This window comes from Lytechinus variegatus, chromosome 16 (genome assembly GCF_018143015.1).
Source record: "Lytechinus variegatus isolate NC3 chromosome 16, Lvar_3.0, whole genome shotgun sequence".
In the NCBI taxonomy this organism is placed as follows: domain Eukaryota; kingdom Metazoa; phylum Echinodermata; class Echinoidea; order Temnopleuroida; family Toxopneustidae; genus Lytechinus; species Lytechinus variegatus.
The window spans coordinates 28,067,023-28,087,812 of record NC_054755.1 but is presented as its reverse complement, the minus strand read 5'-3'; the positions used below and the strand labels follow the sequence as shown (position 1 = coordinate 28,087,812).

The following is a 20,790-nucleotide window of genomic DNA, read 5'->3' as shown; positions in this document are numbered from 1 at the left end:
TTCTAATAATGGTAGGCTACAAATAAAGTAGCATAATGTCGACAATCTATTTCATAAGTTGAATATTCGACCAAGTAGCATTACAATTTTTTTTTAATCTGGGCCCCCGTCCTACATAGAGTTGCGATTGATATGATCAGCGACCTTACCTATAGAAAGCCTGCAAAACCCACATCTAAAATGCATGTTTATTCAAAATATTTTTTGACAAATACGATGTATATAAGTAACATAAAATTATTGTTTTCTTGACAATTTTATGTGTTCACCTTTGTTTACAAACTTTTTTTTTGCAAAGACAAATTACAAACATTACAAATGATGATTCAACATTCATGTGTGAAAAGGCCATAAGAATACCCTGCACCTTTACTTGAAAAGATTAAAATAAAATGCAACTTTTTTGTAATTGTTCTATTGAAGGTCATAGGTTCATTAAATCATCCTCATACCTCTAGCCCAATTCCCTATTCATAATCAACAGTACAAAGTATGATTATAATGTAAAACATATTGAATTTGAAGTTAATAAATGAATGTAACTAGGAAATGAAGTGATATTTACCAACAGTCACTGTTAAAAAGAAAGGATAATGTTCGAAAAGAATTCTTTAATTTCATTCTAAATTAAGTTCAAATTTAGAGAATTTATATGATCCCTGGCTAAAATAAATTTCACATTTAACTCCTAATTTCCATTCTCAAAATTTAGAGAGAAGTTGAACAGCCTCCATATTACACAATGACTATGTAAAGTATTATTACAAAAGCACCCTTTCCCCTGAAAATCTGTTTTTAAAGGACAAGTCCACCCCAGCAAAAATTTGATTTGAATAAAAAGAGAAAAATTCAACAAGTACAACACTGAATATTTCATCGAAATCGGATGTAAAATAAGAAAGTTATGACATTTTAAAGTTTCGCTTCATTTCACAAAACAGTTATATGCACATCTCGGTCGGTATGCAAATGAGGGAACTGATGACATCACTCACTCACTATTTCTTTTGTATTTTATTATATTAAATATGAAATATTTTGATTTTCTCGTCATTGTCATGTGAAATGAAGTTTCATTCCTCCCTGAACACGTGGAATTCCATTATTTTAACATTTTGTGCTTCAGGCAAGGAGGTCCTAATCATCAAATTCGTAAAAATTGAAATGTTGTATAATTCAAACAATAAAAAACAAAAGAAATAGTGAGTGAGTGACATCACTGACTCTCTCATTTGGATGTAACTGGCTCGTTCATATAACTATTTTGTTAAAAATAAGCGAAACTTTGAAATGTCATAACTTTCTTATTTTACATCCGATTTTGATGAAATTTTCAGCATTGTGCTTGTCTGATTTTTCTCTATTGATTCAAATCAACATTTTTCTGAGTTGGACTTGACCTTTAAGCATATAAAAAGCTGTGTACATGTATGATGTGTGTTGGTAGTCCGAAATGGTTTTTAACTTAATAGAGAGTGCAAGGACCTATTAGGGCCACGTAGAGAGTAAGCAACTGAATGATGAATATTGATCACAATGATCTACTTTTAAGATCTACCAGCCTACCCATTCAGACAAGCAAAAATCGACTGCATACCTAATTACCTATTCATTACTCCCTGTAATGAAAGAGAGTGTATACACACGAATAGGCTATTGATCAGTCGGGCTTTTCATAATCTTAAAACCTTTTTCCAGAGTCAACGTTCCACAATCATGATTTTTTTTGTTGTCTATTCCCCCGGCTAACCCACTTTTCCAATGTGAATCAAATGACACATTCATGTGGGGCACATGACCGAGTTTATAGGCCCATTTTAGAATCACATGACACAATTTAAGTGGGCTTGTGGACTGCATTTACTCACATAGATGTGTGAAGTTGGCGGGTCAATTTCAGTGGGGGGGGGGGTACTCAGGGGAAAATGTGCCCCCACCTTTTGGAAAAATCCTGGATCTGCCCCTGCAATAAATCCCTAATAATGGGTACTTTTTTAGCCAAAATGACCCATAAATATGGGTATGGGTTTTGAACCTTCAGCCACACCCCCCCTCCAAACCAAATCTCAGTACCCCCAGGGGGCAGGGCGGGGGTCACTTGGTTATTTTACCAACTTACACAAGTCAAAAGACATGATAACAGTAACAAAATGAAAGTCGCTTTATGATATAAGTTGACACTTTATATCCATTTGACTTTGCACAAAAAATAGTTACAGACTTGTTGCAGTTTGATATTTGTCGCGCGTGCCGTTTCTGAATGAGCTTTGAATACAGAGCTCTTCCAAAGTTATGAGTGAGCAACAAAACTTCTAGCATTATACTTTTTGTTGCCTTATCAAAATGACGTCTAAAGAGGGTCAATAATGTCAAATTTAGACAATCATCATTTAACATTCCAATCATATGCTATGAGTCCACTGGGACATTGCCAGTTTGGGCCCATGCAAAGCACCCTGTGTCACCAAGAAAGGTGCTTATATAGTGGCGTGCTGTGACTCTCAACTGGCGTATGGTGACGTGTCATGGTGCCAAAAATTGAATTTGGTGCCACAAAAAATTCAACATTGATATTTTCGTCACACCAAGTGTGCGAACTGGCGAGGGTCCAGTGGACTCCGAGCAATGCAACAGTTTAATGGCCTTGATCAACATTCAAATGTTAGCACCATCTCTTCACAATGTTTTTCTTTCTCTTCAAAAATGGCTTTTGAGCAAAACGTTATACATTTAGTAATTGGATATTCAAACAGAAAAAGATTAAATTGAAATTTTTCGACCTATTCTTTAAGGGTTTGAAATTAAAAAACCCCAAACTATGCACAGCAGATAACACATTTTCACTGGGTGCATGCCCAATCAAATAAATTTTGATGTTAAATTGATAAAAAATCATCCAAAAAAACCCAGTTATATCTGGATAATTACAACAGTTTTAGGGCATACAACAAAGAAAAATATGAAATAGGGGCTTGAGGCAATTATTTTCATTCGAAATTCTCAAAAGAGCCCTGAAAATAAAAAAGTCGCATAAAATATCCAATCACTGCAAAATTAAAGCTTGTTCTATGCTGCAGATTTAGACTTACGAAGTCATATAAACTAGTAATGGATTGGAAGAATGACATGCACTTTTGGGAATTTTTCCTAAGCTATAATCGATGAGCAAGCTTTACATCTAAACCTTTTGTTAAGTCACACAATAAAGAAAACTGAGCAACCGTGGAGAAATCCCTGCGAAAATGCTCCAAATTTGTACTTGTACCTCCTAACTGTAGGGCATTTTTTCAGTGATATTCCCTCATACAAAATAAAGCTTGTCGCAAGCTAGTTACCAGCTTGTCACAATCTTTTTAAGGGTGTTGTCAGCAATAGCTGCTAATCTTAAAACTAGCTTGGAATATAATAAATTATCTTGCAATTATCTTGCGACTATCACTAGTTCGTTCCAAATAGAGAAGAACACTTGCTCCCTCAAATTTGCTTGCAGAAAGCTTGTAATATTTTGAACCTCATGTTTAGTGTACTAGCTTGCAGGAAAACAAGCTAGTTTGCAAGCTACTTTGAGCGATTAAGCGTGCAACTCATTTACATATTTGGAACAAAAGTAGCTGGTCGCAAGTTAATAATAAGATTGTACCAATATGTATGAACATTTGTATTTAAGGGTTATAAGTACATATACACGTGTTTCACTTCACTCTGGAAAAATACCTTGTTCTGATCTCACTAAAATTCTGGAACGGATAATCCCAGGTATTTTCCATGATCACATGCTGGGGTTCCTCCGAAACAAAGCCGCTCACAAATAATACATCCTCCAAGAATTAGTAGAGCATGAAAACCTTGCTCACCAGTTTACTGGACCAAGGACGGATCACAGAATATTGTCTTCTTTTCATTGTCAGATTAAAGGAGTTTCATCACACAATGCAGAAATTCAAGATACTTTTTTTTTCTTTTACATACAAACAAGAAAATTAGGTAAAATAACCAGGTAAATGCTCCTTTCTGAGTTTTCAGGGCTCTTTTGAGCATATGGGGGTTGGAGGATTTCCTTGAGTCCTAGCTGCATCCTTGCAAGCTGTTGTCAACCTCGGCCAACATCAGTTGACTGAGAATGAACAACAGATCCTTTCATTGGGACTTAATTTTGAGATGGCTCGATCCTAAGCAATAACTGAAAAGAATTTGCATTGTGTCATTTTCAATAAAAATGTCTTTAAAAAATTCAATTTGAATCAAACAACCCAAATGTTGTGGAAATAATGAAAATATAGATGTACTAAATGGACAATTCCATAAAATGATCAAACTTTTTGTATGTCCAACTCTATTTTTCTCAAGTCATACTTCACTGACCAAGTTAAGGTCCTTTGAGAACATTACAGACTGTCAAAAGAACAAGAAATCAGAGACAGAAAATTTCACGAAGCCTGAAGGTCCCACATACATGTACATGTATGACAGGGGGGGAGAGGGAGGGGGGGGGGGTCAGACATACATATATCATGGAATTTTCCAAATGTAATATGTATGAAACCCAGTAATAATCAAAATCACAAACATCAATAGAGAAACAAATGGATTTGGTATGATATCATAACTTGAATATTAAAACTTGTATACGATAACCAAAACCCTTGCTTATTTTTCCAATTCATACTGATTAAAGAATCATTTATAACTATAGTATCTTCATTTTGCACATATACTATTCAGCCATGTATGATCATACTTGCTGGTCATTTCATTGTATTCTCCTGGCAGGATAAACTTTGTGATGGTCACCTCCTCACTCTATCATTTAGGCCCCTTAATTCTGAATCTTTAATCTTAATCTAATCTGATCTGATCATATCAAATGCATAGTATTATTTTATTTGGGTGTATCAAGAGTAGGAAAGTCGAAGTGGCAGGGCAGAGAAATACAATGGTATTTGAGATAGCTACCACTGTATCCCCTTATGTCAATCCATTTCACTGAAATCTATCGACAGATTTTCTTTTCTAACATTACACTGGATAGAGGCGTATGAGGGAGTATGTGTGTATGTGATTGAGTATTTAAAGAAGTATGTCAATCCCGGGGGGGGGGGGGGGGGGCACTTCCATTGATGTGTGGATACCATGCGCGACCGTGGGGTCTCGAAAAGCACCCTAAACACATATTTTCCATATATTGAAAATGCGCCCCTTAACAAGTATTGTCATGTAAAACCCTACCCTTAATAAGTATTGGAAACAAAACGATACTCTTGGCAAGTATTCCCTGAAAAGAACCCCTAAACAAGTACAGCCATATTTTATTGTTATGTCACAGGTCCTCAGGTTGTCGGTTTTACCTTTACACATCATTTGGTTTAGTACGACCCCACCTTCCACACCTCGCGCAAATCGGACTCTAAACACGTAGGGTTGGGGCAAAAAGGACATCCTTTATAAAACATTTTGATTTTGTTTTATCATCCCCACAAATTTGACCCTATAGCGAAATAGATACCCTTTTTTCATTATTTTTGTGTTTTTGACACCCTTGTCACGTTACATACGTAACGTGCCCTATATTGAAAAAGACATCCTATTTACTTGTTTTTTTGGTCACGCATGGTATCCACTCGTCAATGTAAGTGGCCCCCCCGGGGACCGACCTCTAATGTCACCATCTGAAAGAGGCAAGTCTCCTCATTTCTCTACTCGAAAAAGGCAAAGTAGTTGTTGTTTTTCATACTTTTTAGTTTCAAAGTGGATACATGTTTCCATGCACTAGCTTTTGTTTTAAACCCTTTTTTCCACTCTTTACAAGAAATCCAATGCCAAAAATGAGTACAGGTAAAAACTTAGCCTAGAATCATACACTATCACTTTTCTTTGAACAAACTCAAATACACTCCTAAGTCCAGAACGTGTCCAGAGGTGGATAGGTGCACGATAAATATCTGATAAGTGTCAAACTTCCAGGCAAGAATTCAAGGTAATGTGAAATCAATTCAATGCCGCTTTTTATAGTTCTTACATCCCTGGATTTACACATAAACCTAATGACGTATGTGGTGTAATAAATAGGTCTATTGATCTCCTTTGAAAGTGGTATCCTTTGCAGACAAATGACCAAGGTCGAATGGTCATTGTCCTTGCTGTCATTTAAAGATACCCTGTTGGTATTGAAGGACAATCGCTAAAAAAAACAAGTGAGAGGACTAATCTGTGGCTTCAGTCAAATAAAAATAATTGCTAGTCACCTAATAGCTGTCAGCTATATGTTCGAATGTCAACTAATCTGATTCTGAAGGCCATCAAACCAATTTATATAGATCTAGATGCCCCTCCAAGTCCACCCCAGAAAAACATTGATTTGAATAAATAGAGAAAAATCAAACTAGCATAATGCTGAATATTTCATCAAAATTAGATCTAAAACATGAAAGTTATTTTACATCAGATTTTGATGAAATGTTCAGTGTTATGCTTGTTGGATTTTTCTCTTTTTATTCAAATCAACTTTTTGTTGGGGTGGACTTGTATCACCAAGAATTAGGCCTATACACTTATTTAAATCATAGGAAATGCTCTTGAAGACATAATACCACACTGATAAAGGCCTACTCGCTACTCGGGGGGGGGGGGGGGGGGGGGGGGGGGGGGGATCAGCGAGGAGGTCTCCTAGAATTCAATATGAATATTAACAATTCCATTTTTTGGAAGAGCAAGAAATATGATGGCCACAACACCGACTTTCCTGAATTTTTCCCTCGTTTTTATTTCCATTCTTCAAGAACAATTGACCACAGCAAAGAAAGAAAGAAAGAAAGAAAGAAAGACAGACAGACAGACAGACAGAAAGAAAGAAAGAAAGGATACTACACAGAAAGTATTATACAGGTGGTCAGGACATTGAGATCTTCTGTCTCACTTGCCTTCGGTCCTCTAGACTTCTGAAGCTAGACTGGTTTCAATTATGGACTGTCAATGATGTAGGCCTATAATACTGTGTTAAGATTCAAAAGTGAAATCCAAATGATGATAGAGAGAAAAGAGCAGGGGGGGGGGAGGAGGGTGTTTCACAAATTAGGAATATGGAGACTGCTTTTAAAAAAATACGAGTTTGCCTCCATTGCCATACATGTAAGTTTGTTTTGTTTCTATATTTATGTGCTTTCCTTACAAAATCATGTTTCGATACAAGGTTATAACAACCAAACTTACACATGTACCTGTTTATCTCATATTTATCTGCCTTTATCAACATATCAAAATTGCCTCTCTTATAAAATATGAGCAACATGTGTAACATTAAAGGTATTGTTTAACTTTGTGAGCAGCTGATTTAAAAAATTCTCAAACCAAGATGAAACATGTGTACAAGTGCATGTATTAGAACTAATAAACCCTGAAAATAACCACTATTGAGAATGAAAAGCTAAAACTACAAGGCAAACCCTGATTTTGTAAATAAGCGTCTTATAGACACCTAAATAGTACAAACAAGTGTATGGGATGAAATTAAGATGGTGTTTCCGGTCACTTTATATTTCAATTTTTGAAGCACTAAATAATTATTTTCGAACGCAATTTTTTCTGGACTTCATTTTTGTAACATATCACAGACACAGGTGACAAGTGTGACCTTCTAGCTCAGATTTTTTAAAAAGTCAAACCAATGTTAACCAATCACTTTAAGTAAATAACTGTACATGACCTTCCATTAGCACAAGAAGTATGACCAAGGAATATCTGTTGGGATGTCACCCGTAACCATGACAACTGCACAAATCTGTGTTTCTCGCTGCTTGAACGGATATGAAACTAACGAAGAATTTACGTAGGCAGGAAGGACCCCTCACTAGGGGCATAGAAGTAATTGGAAATGGTTCGTAAACAAGTGTTGTTATGCACCTTGGTGAAATCATCAAAAAAAGAGCAAGGAGCAGCATAAGTGATATCATTAACATGTACAATTGCTGATGTGGTTTACGGTACACCATGTGGAGTGTTATAGAAACAGTGGATAGAAGAAGAGAAGAAGTGGATAGGCGAGAAAGTGGAGATTTGAGAATAGAGTATTCTTTCTTGAAAATAGTCCTGAAAAGGACTGTAAACCAGAAGGAATGTTGAGTGAGAACAGCTTGAGTAGTAGAGCTGATGAGGAGATGCTGGCTTGAGTCGGGCGAGTAGAGATGATGAGTAGTAGAGAGACTCGACGTTTCGGACAGGTTGACTGTCCGTCTTCACTTTCTCGCCTATCCACTTCTTCTCTTCTTCTATCCACTGTTTCTATAACACTCCACATGGTGTACCGTAAACCACATCAGCAATTGTACATGCCACCATGCAAACCTTCAAACAACCATTAACATGTACTTGAATATTCTTGGAAATATCCCTAACATTTGGTTTGAATTTTAAAAAAATCTCAGAGGCAGTTTTTCTCTGTTATCAATTTTTCATCCCAGACCCCCATACCCCCGCCCCCTTTAAAAAAAACATGAAGAAATAAATCAATTAATTACATTTGGAAATCTTGATACTTGGTCTTTTTGAGCATTTTTTTTAAACAAAAAGTAATCAAGAAGTTAAGAAAGTAATTACAAAACAAAAGATTTCCTTAAAAGATTTATGCTTCCTGCTAATTCTAGAAAACTAAAAAAAATTATCAATGACATTTTTAAAACATTATATTTTTCTCTCTTCTCTATTAAAAGAAAGAAAAAAACAATACAAGTATTTTCATCAAACTGAACTATTCCATATTTTGTTATTACTACCAGTAGATCAAAGCACACCCACGAATAAGAGACGTGATAAAACAATACGACAGGATCTACAAAATTTCATGGCTTCCTCAATATCACCTCAGCATACCAATACATAATAGCAATACTCAACTATCAAACAGTCTTGCTGGTCATTATCACACCTTCAGAAAAAAGGGTCAATTTAAACTGCTGTCAAAGAAGCATCAAAATTCATATGCCACTTAACACAAGCAGAAAAAAAACAACTTAGAGAAACAACCAAAATAAAGCCTCCATTCCTCCACTAAATTAAGAATTATCACATATATATCACAGAAATTGGAAAATTAACATGAAAAATAGGAAATCTTGTAATAATGCTGAAGGTATGTAAGTTGTAATTTTAAGATTGAATGTAAATTGCAAAAGAATTACTATCCTTTTTAAAAATATTATGCATATGTACTTCTTTGACTACATGCACAATGGCAGATCGAAGATTTTGAAATAGACGGCAAAAATAGCCCCCAAAAAAGTGCAGATGATAATTCTATTAGATAATACATGTAGTTGGATGTCACAATATTCCAATGGGCAATTATCAATATATGAAGAGCTTATTTCAAAAGGGGCTTTATCCACTTTTGACCAAAATTGATTTTTAAAGATGTTGAACTCTGCTAGCAACATTCATATGTTTCATGTTGAAATTCCATTGTTAAGCATGTTGAGATATGAAAAAATGGATGTCAACTGAGGTTTTATTCCTTAAGGAACTCCATGTAAATCCAAAACTATCCAAATTATAATGATTTCTTAAAAATTTGAAATAATTGTTCGATTTTTTAAAAACATGATTAATTCATGATGGTAGCACTACAATAAAAAGAAAATAAAACTGGATAGGGGAAAGTGGTGAATTTAAAAAAAAAACTTAATTTACTGAAAAACGCTAAAAGTGGATTTAGCTCATTTTGGAATTAAACCCTTCATATACATTGGAGATCCACCCCTTCTTTACGCCCCTGCCTGGATCCACTGCAGGATGAAGTATTACCAACAAGTATGAGATTACATCAAGTCAACCCTCAGCAGATCCCTCACAAACATCATAAAAACAAAGACCATGATCTGCCATATTCATGACATAAAGTACTGGTATTGTTATTTCTTGCTGGTATTTTCTCACTTTCAGTGTCATTTATCAGTCCATTAGTTTGATGGGTATCACATGATATGAGTTAATTATCAAACTACGGAAACTAGGTCAAATATTCATGTTGCCCTGCATAATAGCGAGAGGATGTAGGGCTGGATGATTTATAGTTAGATTAAATGGGAAGTTCACCCTGGCGATTTATTATTGTTTGAAATATTTTGATTTTCTCGTCATTGTCATGTGAAATGAAGTTTCATTCCTCCCTGAACATGTGGAATTCCATTATTTTACCATTTTGTGCTTCAGGCAAGGAGGTCCTAATCGTCAAATTCGTAAAAATTGAAATATTGTATAATTCAAACAATAAAAAACAAAAGAAATAGTGAGTGAGTGACATCATCGACTCTCTCATTTGGATGTAACTGGCTCGTTCATATAACTATTTTGTTAAAAATAAGCGAAACTTTGAAATGTCATAACTTTCTTATTTTACATCCGATTTTGATGAAATCTTCAGCATTGTGCTTGTCTGTTTTTTCTCTATTGATTCAAATCAACATTTTTCTGAGGTGGACTTGACCTTTAAAAAAAAAAAGAAAAGTAAAAAAAAGTAGGAAAAGTCTGATGAAAATCTATTAAAAATAAGAGACTTATGCTTTTTTTATATAAGTTTTTGAATTGTGAGATTATCCATGAGCAGGTTCCCCATATATCATGGAATATGCATTCCATAATTATTTTCAAAGGAGCATGATGAGTAACAATTCTTTTCTTTTACTTTGGAAGTAGGCAATGATGCATCTCATGATATATCCACAGCATGAATAAAATCAGTCAATACTCTGAGAAAATTGCATTTTTTCTTTATTGATATCACATGACATGGATGTGATTCTCATTTGCCACGTCACAAAATAAAAACTGTAAAAATTCCTTTAATAGCCGTTATTCCTTGATGGATTTTCTTCACACCTTCACCAATATTTATTAATATAATTTGTCTTTGATTAAAGCATGGAGCGTTGTGGCCCAGTGGATTAGTCTTCGGACTTTGAAACAGAGGGTCGTGGGTTCGAATCCCAGCCACGGCGTAATTTCCTTCAGCAAGAAACTGATCCACAATGTGCTGCACTCAACCCAGGTGAGGTAAATGGGTACCGTAGGAAGTAATTCCTTAAGAAGCTGTGTGCGCTATGAACGCCTAGCTTAGCCGGGTATAATATAGGAGCGCCTTGAGCACCTAACAAGGTGGATATGTGCGCAATATAAATATCCTATATTATTATTATTAATATCAACTTTTATCAGGGTAAATTTCCCTTTTAAAAATTCTGATAGATATTGTCACATAGTCTTGATATGGTGCATGATGCCTGTATATCACATACCCTGACATTGTTCAAAAATGATTTGTGGTACAACTGGGGAGCGTTTCATCAATATTTTTGTCCGACAAGTTGTCAGGTCTGATTAAGATTGGCTGAGAGGCACTGTTACCATAGTAACTGTCGGAAAAAACAGTACTTGTCGGACGATTTGTCTGACAAGTCCTTTTATGAACCGCTCCAATGTAGATAATCAATTACTCAAACATGCAATGCAACAAAGACATGTAAAAAAAAGTCAACACAAAATGTGAAAAAAAAGGTCTGCAGTATGAGACTGACAACCCAGAACACAATGGCATAGTTGATGTCCAACACAAGAGGGAGCTATTGCATGAAATTTTGTTCAAGTAGAGTCAGTGGTACACTGTATACCACTAGCAGGCACAGTGATTTCTCATAATTTGTAGTCACTGCCAGGCAGATGAAATGACCCCCTTCACATAGGTAGCTGTACAAACACACAAAAATTATACCAAAATATATTTAATATACCCACCCCCCTGGACATCTGCCCATGAAAATCTTACTGAAAAAAAGCTTATAAAAAGTGATTTGACATAAGTAAGCTGATTGGAGATTTCAGAGTTGTGGTTGCCTTTTTTATGTAAGTGCTAGTGTTAAGAAAAGAGTGAAAAATCTAGCTTGCTCTAACACTGAACTCAGGTTTACAGCAATAATACCAATAACACCACAGGTAGCTTTAGCACCTATCAATGTCAAATTCAGCACCAACATCCTTTCGGGTCAAACCGCTTACACCAATTTTAAACACCACTTTTCAACACCAAACCTGAATCTAAAGGTAGTTGGGAGCATTTCACAAAGCATCATGTAAGTAATTTTCAGTCATAAATCTCATTTCAACCAATCACATACAAGTATTTTATAAATTGCTGCCAAAATGCTTCACACAAGACCATTCCATGATGACATCTTCTTCATCAGCAATTACTCCAATAGAGAATTATCACATCAAACCAAACTTAAAACCTACATAAATATCACTCAACCTAACACCAAACCTAACACTAAACCTAAACTAACCCTGATCACAATCCTCACAATAGTCAGTAACAAATGTGTTATCCCAACCCATAAAGCGACTGCACACCTTATGATTGGTCTCTGACTCAATTTTGGAATAAAACGTAGTAGAAATTGATGCCAGTATTGAGAAATGGAATATCTTACTTTGTAATGTTCGAAATCATCATACAAATACCTATGTTCAAATTTGTGACTATGCTATCATCCATCTTAGAATAAAAGCAGATTTAATATCTAGTCGTAATGACTTCATAGCAGTCTTACGATTGGCTACGATTTGGACCTAATTTGGCCTTTACTCCAAAATAAAGGCTTACAATCTTACAAAATGGTTATGATTAGTATTCTTTCAATTAATTTTAACCTCAAATGTGTGTGGTGTGCGGTGTGCTTTAAATAAATCAAACATCTTGAGAGATCTAGAATTAAAAGGAATAACTTTGCTAACTAAATTTGACAAGCAATTTTTTAATCATAAACTTGTGTAAAGCTCTCAACTACATTCTGTGCAGTCCTATGTAAAAATCTGCCACACACAAAACTTTTTGTGTAGCCGTCTTCAAAAAAAAAATGGAAAGAATTGCAATCCAATATCAGGAAAATTATTCCCTGGGACAATTGCCATTGGAGCAAATATCAGGTGGGTCCGTGGGTGTTTCATGAAGCTGTTCGTAAGTTAAGAGCGACTAGTAATACTTTCTTATGGTAAATGGTATATTCATTGGCGATGGTTTAGCGCATATGAAAGGATCACCAGTCGTTCTTAAAGTTGCTCTTAACTTATGAACAGCTTTATGAAACGGCCCCCCCGGTCAGATTTCAAATGATCTAAAGGAAAGGGCATTGATAGGGTGTAGAGGTGCCATGGCCAAGTGGTCAAGGTCCCTGACTAGACACACATGAAAGTCAGAGGTTTAATCCCTGGCCACAGCACTCGAGAAGGGGGGTTACAATCAAATGTACTTTTTAATCTTTTACTTCAATAGGAAATGCTAGAGGAATAATTGCCAAAATGTTTGCATGTTTGTTAAAAAACAATGATAATAGAGGCATCTAATACCCGATGACTACATTTTCAATACTAACAAATGTACAAAATACTGGCACTTACAATAATTGATTGAACTTGTAAGGCTATTTATTCATCAAATACATTTTTTAACGCCTCATCCAATATTTTGCTTTATATCCTACATGGTTTTGTTCAAATAGCATCATATGGAAAAGCATATTCTAGATATGCTGTTGAAACACAACGCCCACCAAAGAAAATTTGCTATTCCGCGACGTCAATGATGGAATAGTGCGCTATTGAATCACTGACGTCATGGATCATACACTCTCTCAGACACTGCGGTAGGTGAGGTGCCTCTGCCAGGTAAGTTTCATGAAGGGATTGTGCAGGCACTAGTCGGGTACCACTCTGAGCGCTGGCTTCAGGAAATGGAAGCGCAGTGTGTAATCTATGAGGCCGTTCTCATTACGCTTTCTAAAACTAGTTTACTGGAAACCGATTCAGGAAACCAGTTTGGAAGATCGCTTTGCTAGCATTCCCACTTGAAAACATGAAAGTGGTTTTCAAAATCACTTCACGTAAGGCGCTCTTGTTGCTATGGAAACGCTCTCAGTGGGGTGACACGTTTCGCGCGAAATTCGAAACCGCAGCATAGGCATTCTCCACCTGTCATGTGGAGTAGCGCGCTCAAAATGTGCGAAGATTGCTTCCCGAAGAACGGTTGTGTCCTCACTTAACGAGGCAAAGCGATCTTGAAAACTACATCACGAGGTGGTTTTCCAAACTGGTTTGGAAGATCGCTTCCAAGACCGCTTTGACCGTTCTCACTACGCGTTAAACTAGTTTCCAGTAAACTAGTTTTAGGAACGTAGTGAGAACAGCCTCTATATTTTGGTTCATATTACGAATGAGGACTAGATTATCATGATCCATTGTTCTAACTGATTAAAATCAGGATATAAAACAAATATACCAGGCCTTCATTTCGAAAGGAAAGATGGAATTATTCATCCTTGGTTGTACTGGCAATATCACTATTTTGCCCGAGGGACCTCTAACCTCGTACAAATAATTCCTCACAGCCTGGTATACAGTGTATTTGTATCACACTCAAGGCTATCTAATATGTTATCTGCTAGTTAAAGTTAGAACATGTATCAAATATAACTTTGATCTTTTTCCCACTCTCTTTGTCTACTGCTCTGAAACACCTTGAGCATCTAATTGAGATGAAAAGTGCACTGGAGCGTTGTGGCCCAGTGGATTAGTCTCCGGACTCTGAAACAGAGGGTCGTGGGTTCGAATCCCAACCATGGCATAATTTCCTTCAGCAAGAAATTGATCCACAATGTGCTGCACTCAACCCAGGTGAGGTAAATGGGTACCTGGCAGGAATTTATTCCTTGAAACGCAGCGCGAGTAACAGCTGCACTGCTAAAGCCAGGGTAATTATGCTGCATATACTGTAGAGCGCTTAGAGACTTCTGACAAAGTAAGTATTAAGCACAATATAAGCAAGTATAATTATTATTATTACAAGTTCTATGTCTTATTATCATTATCATAAATCCAACATGAAAAGCAAGATAAGGCTACTCACATCGAGTTCCGGTATAATACCGCCAGTCCTCCAGCCATTCTTCAAACATGGCTCGACCAAATCACTGTACACATGGTCTCCAAAGTACAACACACCTGATCCATGCCAGTTTGTTAATTGGGTAAACTGCTCTACATTGCCCTACAGAAATCAAGAGGTGAAACACAAAAAGAAATGATGGGTATAGTTGCAGACAAAAATTGCAAATTTGAACAAAGTTATTGTGAAAGCAGCATGTAAGACTGAGTTTAATTCAAGGATAAATCGCAATTTCAGAAAGAATATTATTACACTAATATCTAAGAACATTGATATATAGCTAAAAGAAAGATTCTTGGCATCTGATTAGTTAAAAAGTATTCAATATTTTACCCATTCTTTGCTGCATGTATTTTTAAATATTCCATTACACGGCGACTGTGCATTTTTTCTTTTTAACATTTCACGGTGATGTTTACTTCATCAGAGCACAGGTTCAATGCACTTTATACAACTGGGCCCAGTGAAAAAATTTGAAAGATCAATACTGATTGGTTCCTCAGTGGTTGTTTTGACAGCATACTCATGCAGCAATGATCTTGATTGGTCAAGCTATCTAACGATTGATCGTAAACCTTCCTGTTATGGGGCAATGAGTGCGTCACCTGATGCATACTCCTGTTATCTCTGATACGCGTATATTTTGATCAGGATCGATCAAAAAGAGTTCAATCATGGCAGCGGTAGATTTGAAAATTGCGCCGATCACTGAACAGGATTGGAAGATCTTATCAATTCTGTTGACTCAGAGAACAAAAAGAAACCAATCCTAAAATCTCTAAAATGATCAAGTGACTGCTAGATTTAGGAGTACAACCTTGCCTTTTGTTGAAGCTTATATTATTCTACGAGTAACTTTAATGCATTCCTGTCCCTTTTTTAAGCTAATCAATGCAAGCATAAGGGTGAAGGCCCCACCACTCTCTACACATAGAAATAAACTCATGCAAAGAATTAAGTATAAGATATTTCCGAAAAAATCTAAGGGTGTGAACTTATGTAAGGATGTGGAATTTCATGTAAGTAATCAAGCCTTTGAAGTCATGTTGGTAGTACTGAAGGGAAGATGGTGAAGAAAAAGAAGACCGTATCTGCAGAGGACATGGCAAGAATTCAGAGTTCAGGGGCACTTCACACAAGAACACCGTTGGGCCTACAGAAGAAAGTGTTTGGAGACATCATGATCTACTTTTGTAATCAGGACATAAAAATTTGTGCGACATGAAGCCTAATGATTTCCCCATAAGTCGGGATGAACAAGGTCTGAAATATGTGACCAGATGCAATCAGCAAAAAAAGAACAATTTTAATACTCATTCAGTTTCATTTGATTTCATTGCATTGATGCATGTAAAAATTATTTTTCATCATATCTGTATTTTTTTCTTCGGACTAAGTATTTACTTTGTTTTAGATGATTTGAATGCTATATTCTATATTTTTTTGTACAATTTTTTGTATTATGAAAAGTTATTTGAGTTTGTGAAAAGTGTTTTTGTTGATGTACTATTACTTGTATGATTTAGAACTGAATGATTTTAATAAATACTATTTATTAATACAAAACAAAAAATCGCGAAGATGATGACAGCTCTTCAAATGGATTCATGTATGAGATTTCCTGTTATGACAGATGCCCAGTTGCTTGTTTTGAAAAATACATTTCCAGATTGAATCCACTGAATGTAATGACTTTTGGCAAAAACCGTAAGAACTTGCAAACTTGGCTCTGGGTATTGGTAATGCAATGTCTCCTCCCGAATAAACACTCTTGGAGAAAAAATGAAGGTAATCTCAACTTCAGTAGGGAGTAGCAGTGTGTACAAAAAAAATTTATAATGGCATCATGCATTTCAACACTGGATAATGCAGGATTCTCAAGTTTTTATATATTTTTTTATTTATTTACCACTTGTGAGATGGAACACCCTATCAGCACATGGTGTTTTTTGTAGGGGTCCATGCACACAACAATAAAAATATACAAAATACAATCAAACATGGTAATGACAAAAGCACAAAATCATATGACATAAATCATAAGAATATACAATAGTGGCGAAAGTCAAGACATAATGAGTGATAGTGGCCACCACAGTGAACAAAGTATCAATCACTGCAGAACTACCAATGATGCGAAGAAGAAACAAATGAGTGATGTTCTAACAGCTAAAGTTGTTATACATGAAAAATCTACATCAGTACCAAATCCAGAGCCCATGATGGCTGTTCAGTTGCCTAGACCCCAGTCTGACCAGCCTGGGCCTAGCCATAGCCTACCCCGACCTAGGCCTTGCAATGATAGCATGCCAGGGCCAAGCACAAATCTACATGCACCTATTCATCCTTCAGGTCCAAATCCAGAAAACCAGCACAACTTCGAGCCTTGTCATGCCTGGCATTAACTCTGACGCTAGATTCCGTGATGCAGCTGGTGAAGATCGACCTCCACCATCTGAATTGCTCCCTATGACTTCTTCAAAGGAAGATCGCATTCTCCAAGAGCTGACCAATATAAATGCATCCACTTTGAACATCAGAAATAATGCAAACACGACTGAAAACCTAATTTTTCATGGTTGTGCGGTTCACTTTCACGACACAAAATCACTGACTGTTTCTATAAATAAACACTCCCTAGATGATACTCAGAGCCACCATGAGAAATCTTCAATGAAAGAAGCTTTCAAAATGCACGTGCTGCAAGGTCAGAAGTGTGGCTACAAGAATTCAATGCTGAGAAATGTTTGGTGCTATGTATAAGAACAGCAATGCGATACCAATTGATTCACAGGAGGAGACTAATCAAAAGGACTTGGGGGTGTAATCAGTCACAACCTCGCCCAACAATACACATTGGTAAACCTGTGTGAAGGGTCGCTACAGTGTATATCGCTCTAACTTTCCTACACACAGACCCTTAATATGTTAAACTGGGGCTTTGTAGAGTCAAACAGGTATAGTAAGATGAAAATGTCAGCGTCCATGACGAAAATCTTGCTTTGAAGAGCAGTATACCCCAGTTTCCCTTATCATCAATTCTCTTCTCCGAGTACTACAAACCCTATTGCCCTCAAGCATGAAATTTAAGTATAGAAACACCTGTTTCTTGACCTCGGTCCGAAGATAACACACCCCAGCATCAACGGTCACAGCAGGGGGCCACACACGATGGATTGCAATGTGTGTAGTTCTGGTGAGTGCATGGAGTTCCATGTATACACACGTTGATAGAAACTTTTTTCTTTCTTTCTCTCTTTCTTTCTTTCTTCCTTCCTTTCTTTCTTTCTTTCTTTCTTCTACAGGCAGACAAGTCTTACATAATAGCAGCTGTTAATCATCATTTCGTCCTTGACTCAACGCTCGTTTACTGGCCCGTGGTGGTGAAATTGAGACAAGGGGATTACCTGGCCAAGATGGGTTTATCGGGGTTGGAAATGTTGAGATTTTTCAAATGAAAAATGGGGTATAGGACCGCAGTTTGCAGTCCGAAGTGCGGTCGAGAATCAAATCGGAGGTTCACGTTATGACAGGCCTATTTGAAATATAGATTTATGTTTTCTTACCTCAAGATATATCTTTCCTTTCTTGAGTTCTGTGACTTTGGCCCAAGATGGTGTCCCTGTTTTCCTGTAGATTGATCTGAAAGGCCTGCATTGAAGAAAAGGCACAGAAATATTAAAAAGCATTAAAATCAGTTTATAGTAACTGTGTACCAGCAAGAAATTAATTAACATTTAAAGGAAACCAAAATACAAGGAGAGAATCCACTTATTCACCCATCAAAAACTTGTTTCATCAAAATCAGTTAAAGAATAAGCGAGTTATAACTGTACATGTAAGTTTGAATAGTCTTGCTGTACTTTCTATGGGGATCCTCAAATTGGCAAACATGCTTCACATGATTTTGTGGACAACTCTCATTTGTTTTGTTAAAATATTTTGAGATTCTCCCCTTTATATTTTACATATTTTACATTATCTCATCCTTAACTTGAATTATGCGGTAGGAATTAAATTTTCCCATGGCATATGTTATGCTCCGAAGGAGGCAAGGTGCAATTTGAAAGATAACGGGGAACTAAAATCTGAAAATTTGTGTACAAAACAAATGGAGAGTTGTCCACAAAATCTGTGATTCTGAACCATGGTGGCCATTTTGAGGATCCCCATAGAAAGTACAAGACTTTAAAAAAATGTCCATAACTTGTTTAATTCATAACCGATTTTGATGAAACTTGTTCTCAATTGTTCCTCTCATTTTTATACTCTTTCCAATAAGATTGCTTCTCTTCTTGGGTTTTGGTTTCCTTTAATACTCAATCCAGGTGAAATACTCCTAAAGCCAGGGTAATAATATCCAAGTCCTTTGGAAGCGCATAGGGATGTTATGATATAATGTGATACGCACTATACAAGAACTGCGTTATTATTATTATACTCCTTGCAGGAGACTGAAGGGATTCATTGACATACATGGAATACAAAATACACTCCGATTATTACAAAATAGAAGGAGCATCCAAGCTCGTAGAAGAAACCGTTCTTCGAAATTCGTAATAAGTCCAGTTGACAAGATTGCACGTTAAAGATTATTTTTGTCGACATACCTTGCGGTATCGTTGAAGAACTGCGGTTTCCTGGCCTGAGTTACAATGATGTCAAAGAGGTTAGCCCAATCAGATCCAATGAGGTGGGACATTCCACTATTCCTGTAGAGCAAAAACAATTCAATTTGTGAAGGCATTTATAATAATAATAACCGCTGGATTCATTAATGCTATTTGCCTGAGGATACAAATCGCTGCTATCATTAGCCCAGCTATAGCGGTGCTGCCATATAGGTGCTGAAGCATTCAAAGAATTTCTTCCTACCAGGTACCCATTTACCTCACCTGGGTTGAGTGCAGCACAATGTGAGAAAATTTCTTGCTGAAGGAAAACACGCCATGGCTGGGAATCGAACCCATGTCCCTCTGATTGAAAGACCAGAGTCAAGACCACTAGACCATGATGCCCCCACATGACTACATGACCTTCCGCTACAAAACAACCCCATTCACATTGCCACTTGGTCTGGTCTACACCCACATCTTCAACATTCCATTTGGTCTATGGTAATCAAAGTCTAATCTCACTTCATCTACAACAAGGTTGTCTAGTAAATAACCATTCAGTCTCTTTGCCATTTGGCCCATTAACCATTTTATCTAATTTTCAATTAGGCTGTACCCCTTTCGCCTAGCATTCACTAATCTGCTGGATCCTAATCTGTCTCATTGTACAATGCCTACTTAGCTTGTTGTATGCGATCAAATGAGAGGCCGAATGTCAAATATTTGTACCGTTGCACACAAGACGTACCATCAAAAATGTACCGGTGCACAGCTTTCAGATGTGACGTCACAATACAATTTAATTCATAGCGCTCAGTAATAAGGTGCAAGACGCATATAAGCCTGCTGGTCATGTGCCCTTGTGGGATTTTGCTTTTCGCTTTCATTTTTTTTTGCTCCCTTTTCATAGATCACTGCAGGGAAAAACTCTGGGGTTTTTTCATATTTTTGCTAAATTCCGAGGCATTGTACAACAAAAAATAGCAAATATTCTTATTCGTGCAATGGTGCAAGATTTCGTATTCTGTGAAAGAAATAAACACTCTATTCAACTGGGCTAACGCCTTGTTGAATAGAGCATCTTTCTTTCACCTCATGCGAAATCTCGCAACATCACACTCATGCCTATTCGCTATTTGTATACCATCACATGATGTAACACTCACTTGGCCTACCTGACATTAGTGTGAT

The 20,790-nt window shown here is 36.6% G+C and overlaps 1 protein-coding gene across 1 annotated transcript in view; it reads right to left on the bottom strand.

Annotated features, from left to right (window-relative positions):
• The window catches only part of LOC121430042 (5'-nucleotidase domain-containing protein 3-like), a 44,048-nt gene that overhangs the window by 6,372 nt on the left and 16,886 nt on the right, over nt 1-20,790 (bottom strand). The window contains exons 10-12 of the mRNA XM_041627314.1: nt 19,594-19,695; nt 18,550-18,634; nt 14,945-15,085 (exon numbers count right to left, since the gene is read on the bottom strand). Of these exons, the coding sequence (XP_041483248.1) occupies nt 14,945-15,085; nt 18,550-18,634; nt 19,594-19,695 (328 nt within the window). The remainder of the gene's footprint in view (nt 1-14,944; nt 15,086-18,549; nt 18,635-19,593; nt 19,696-20,790) is intronic.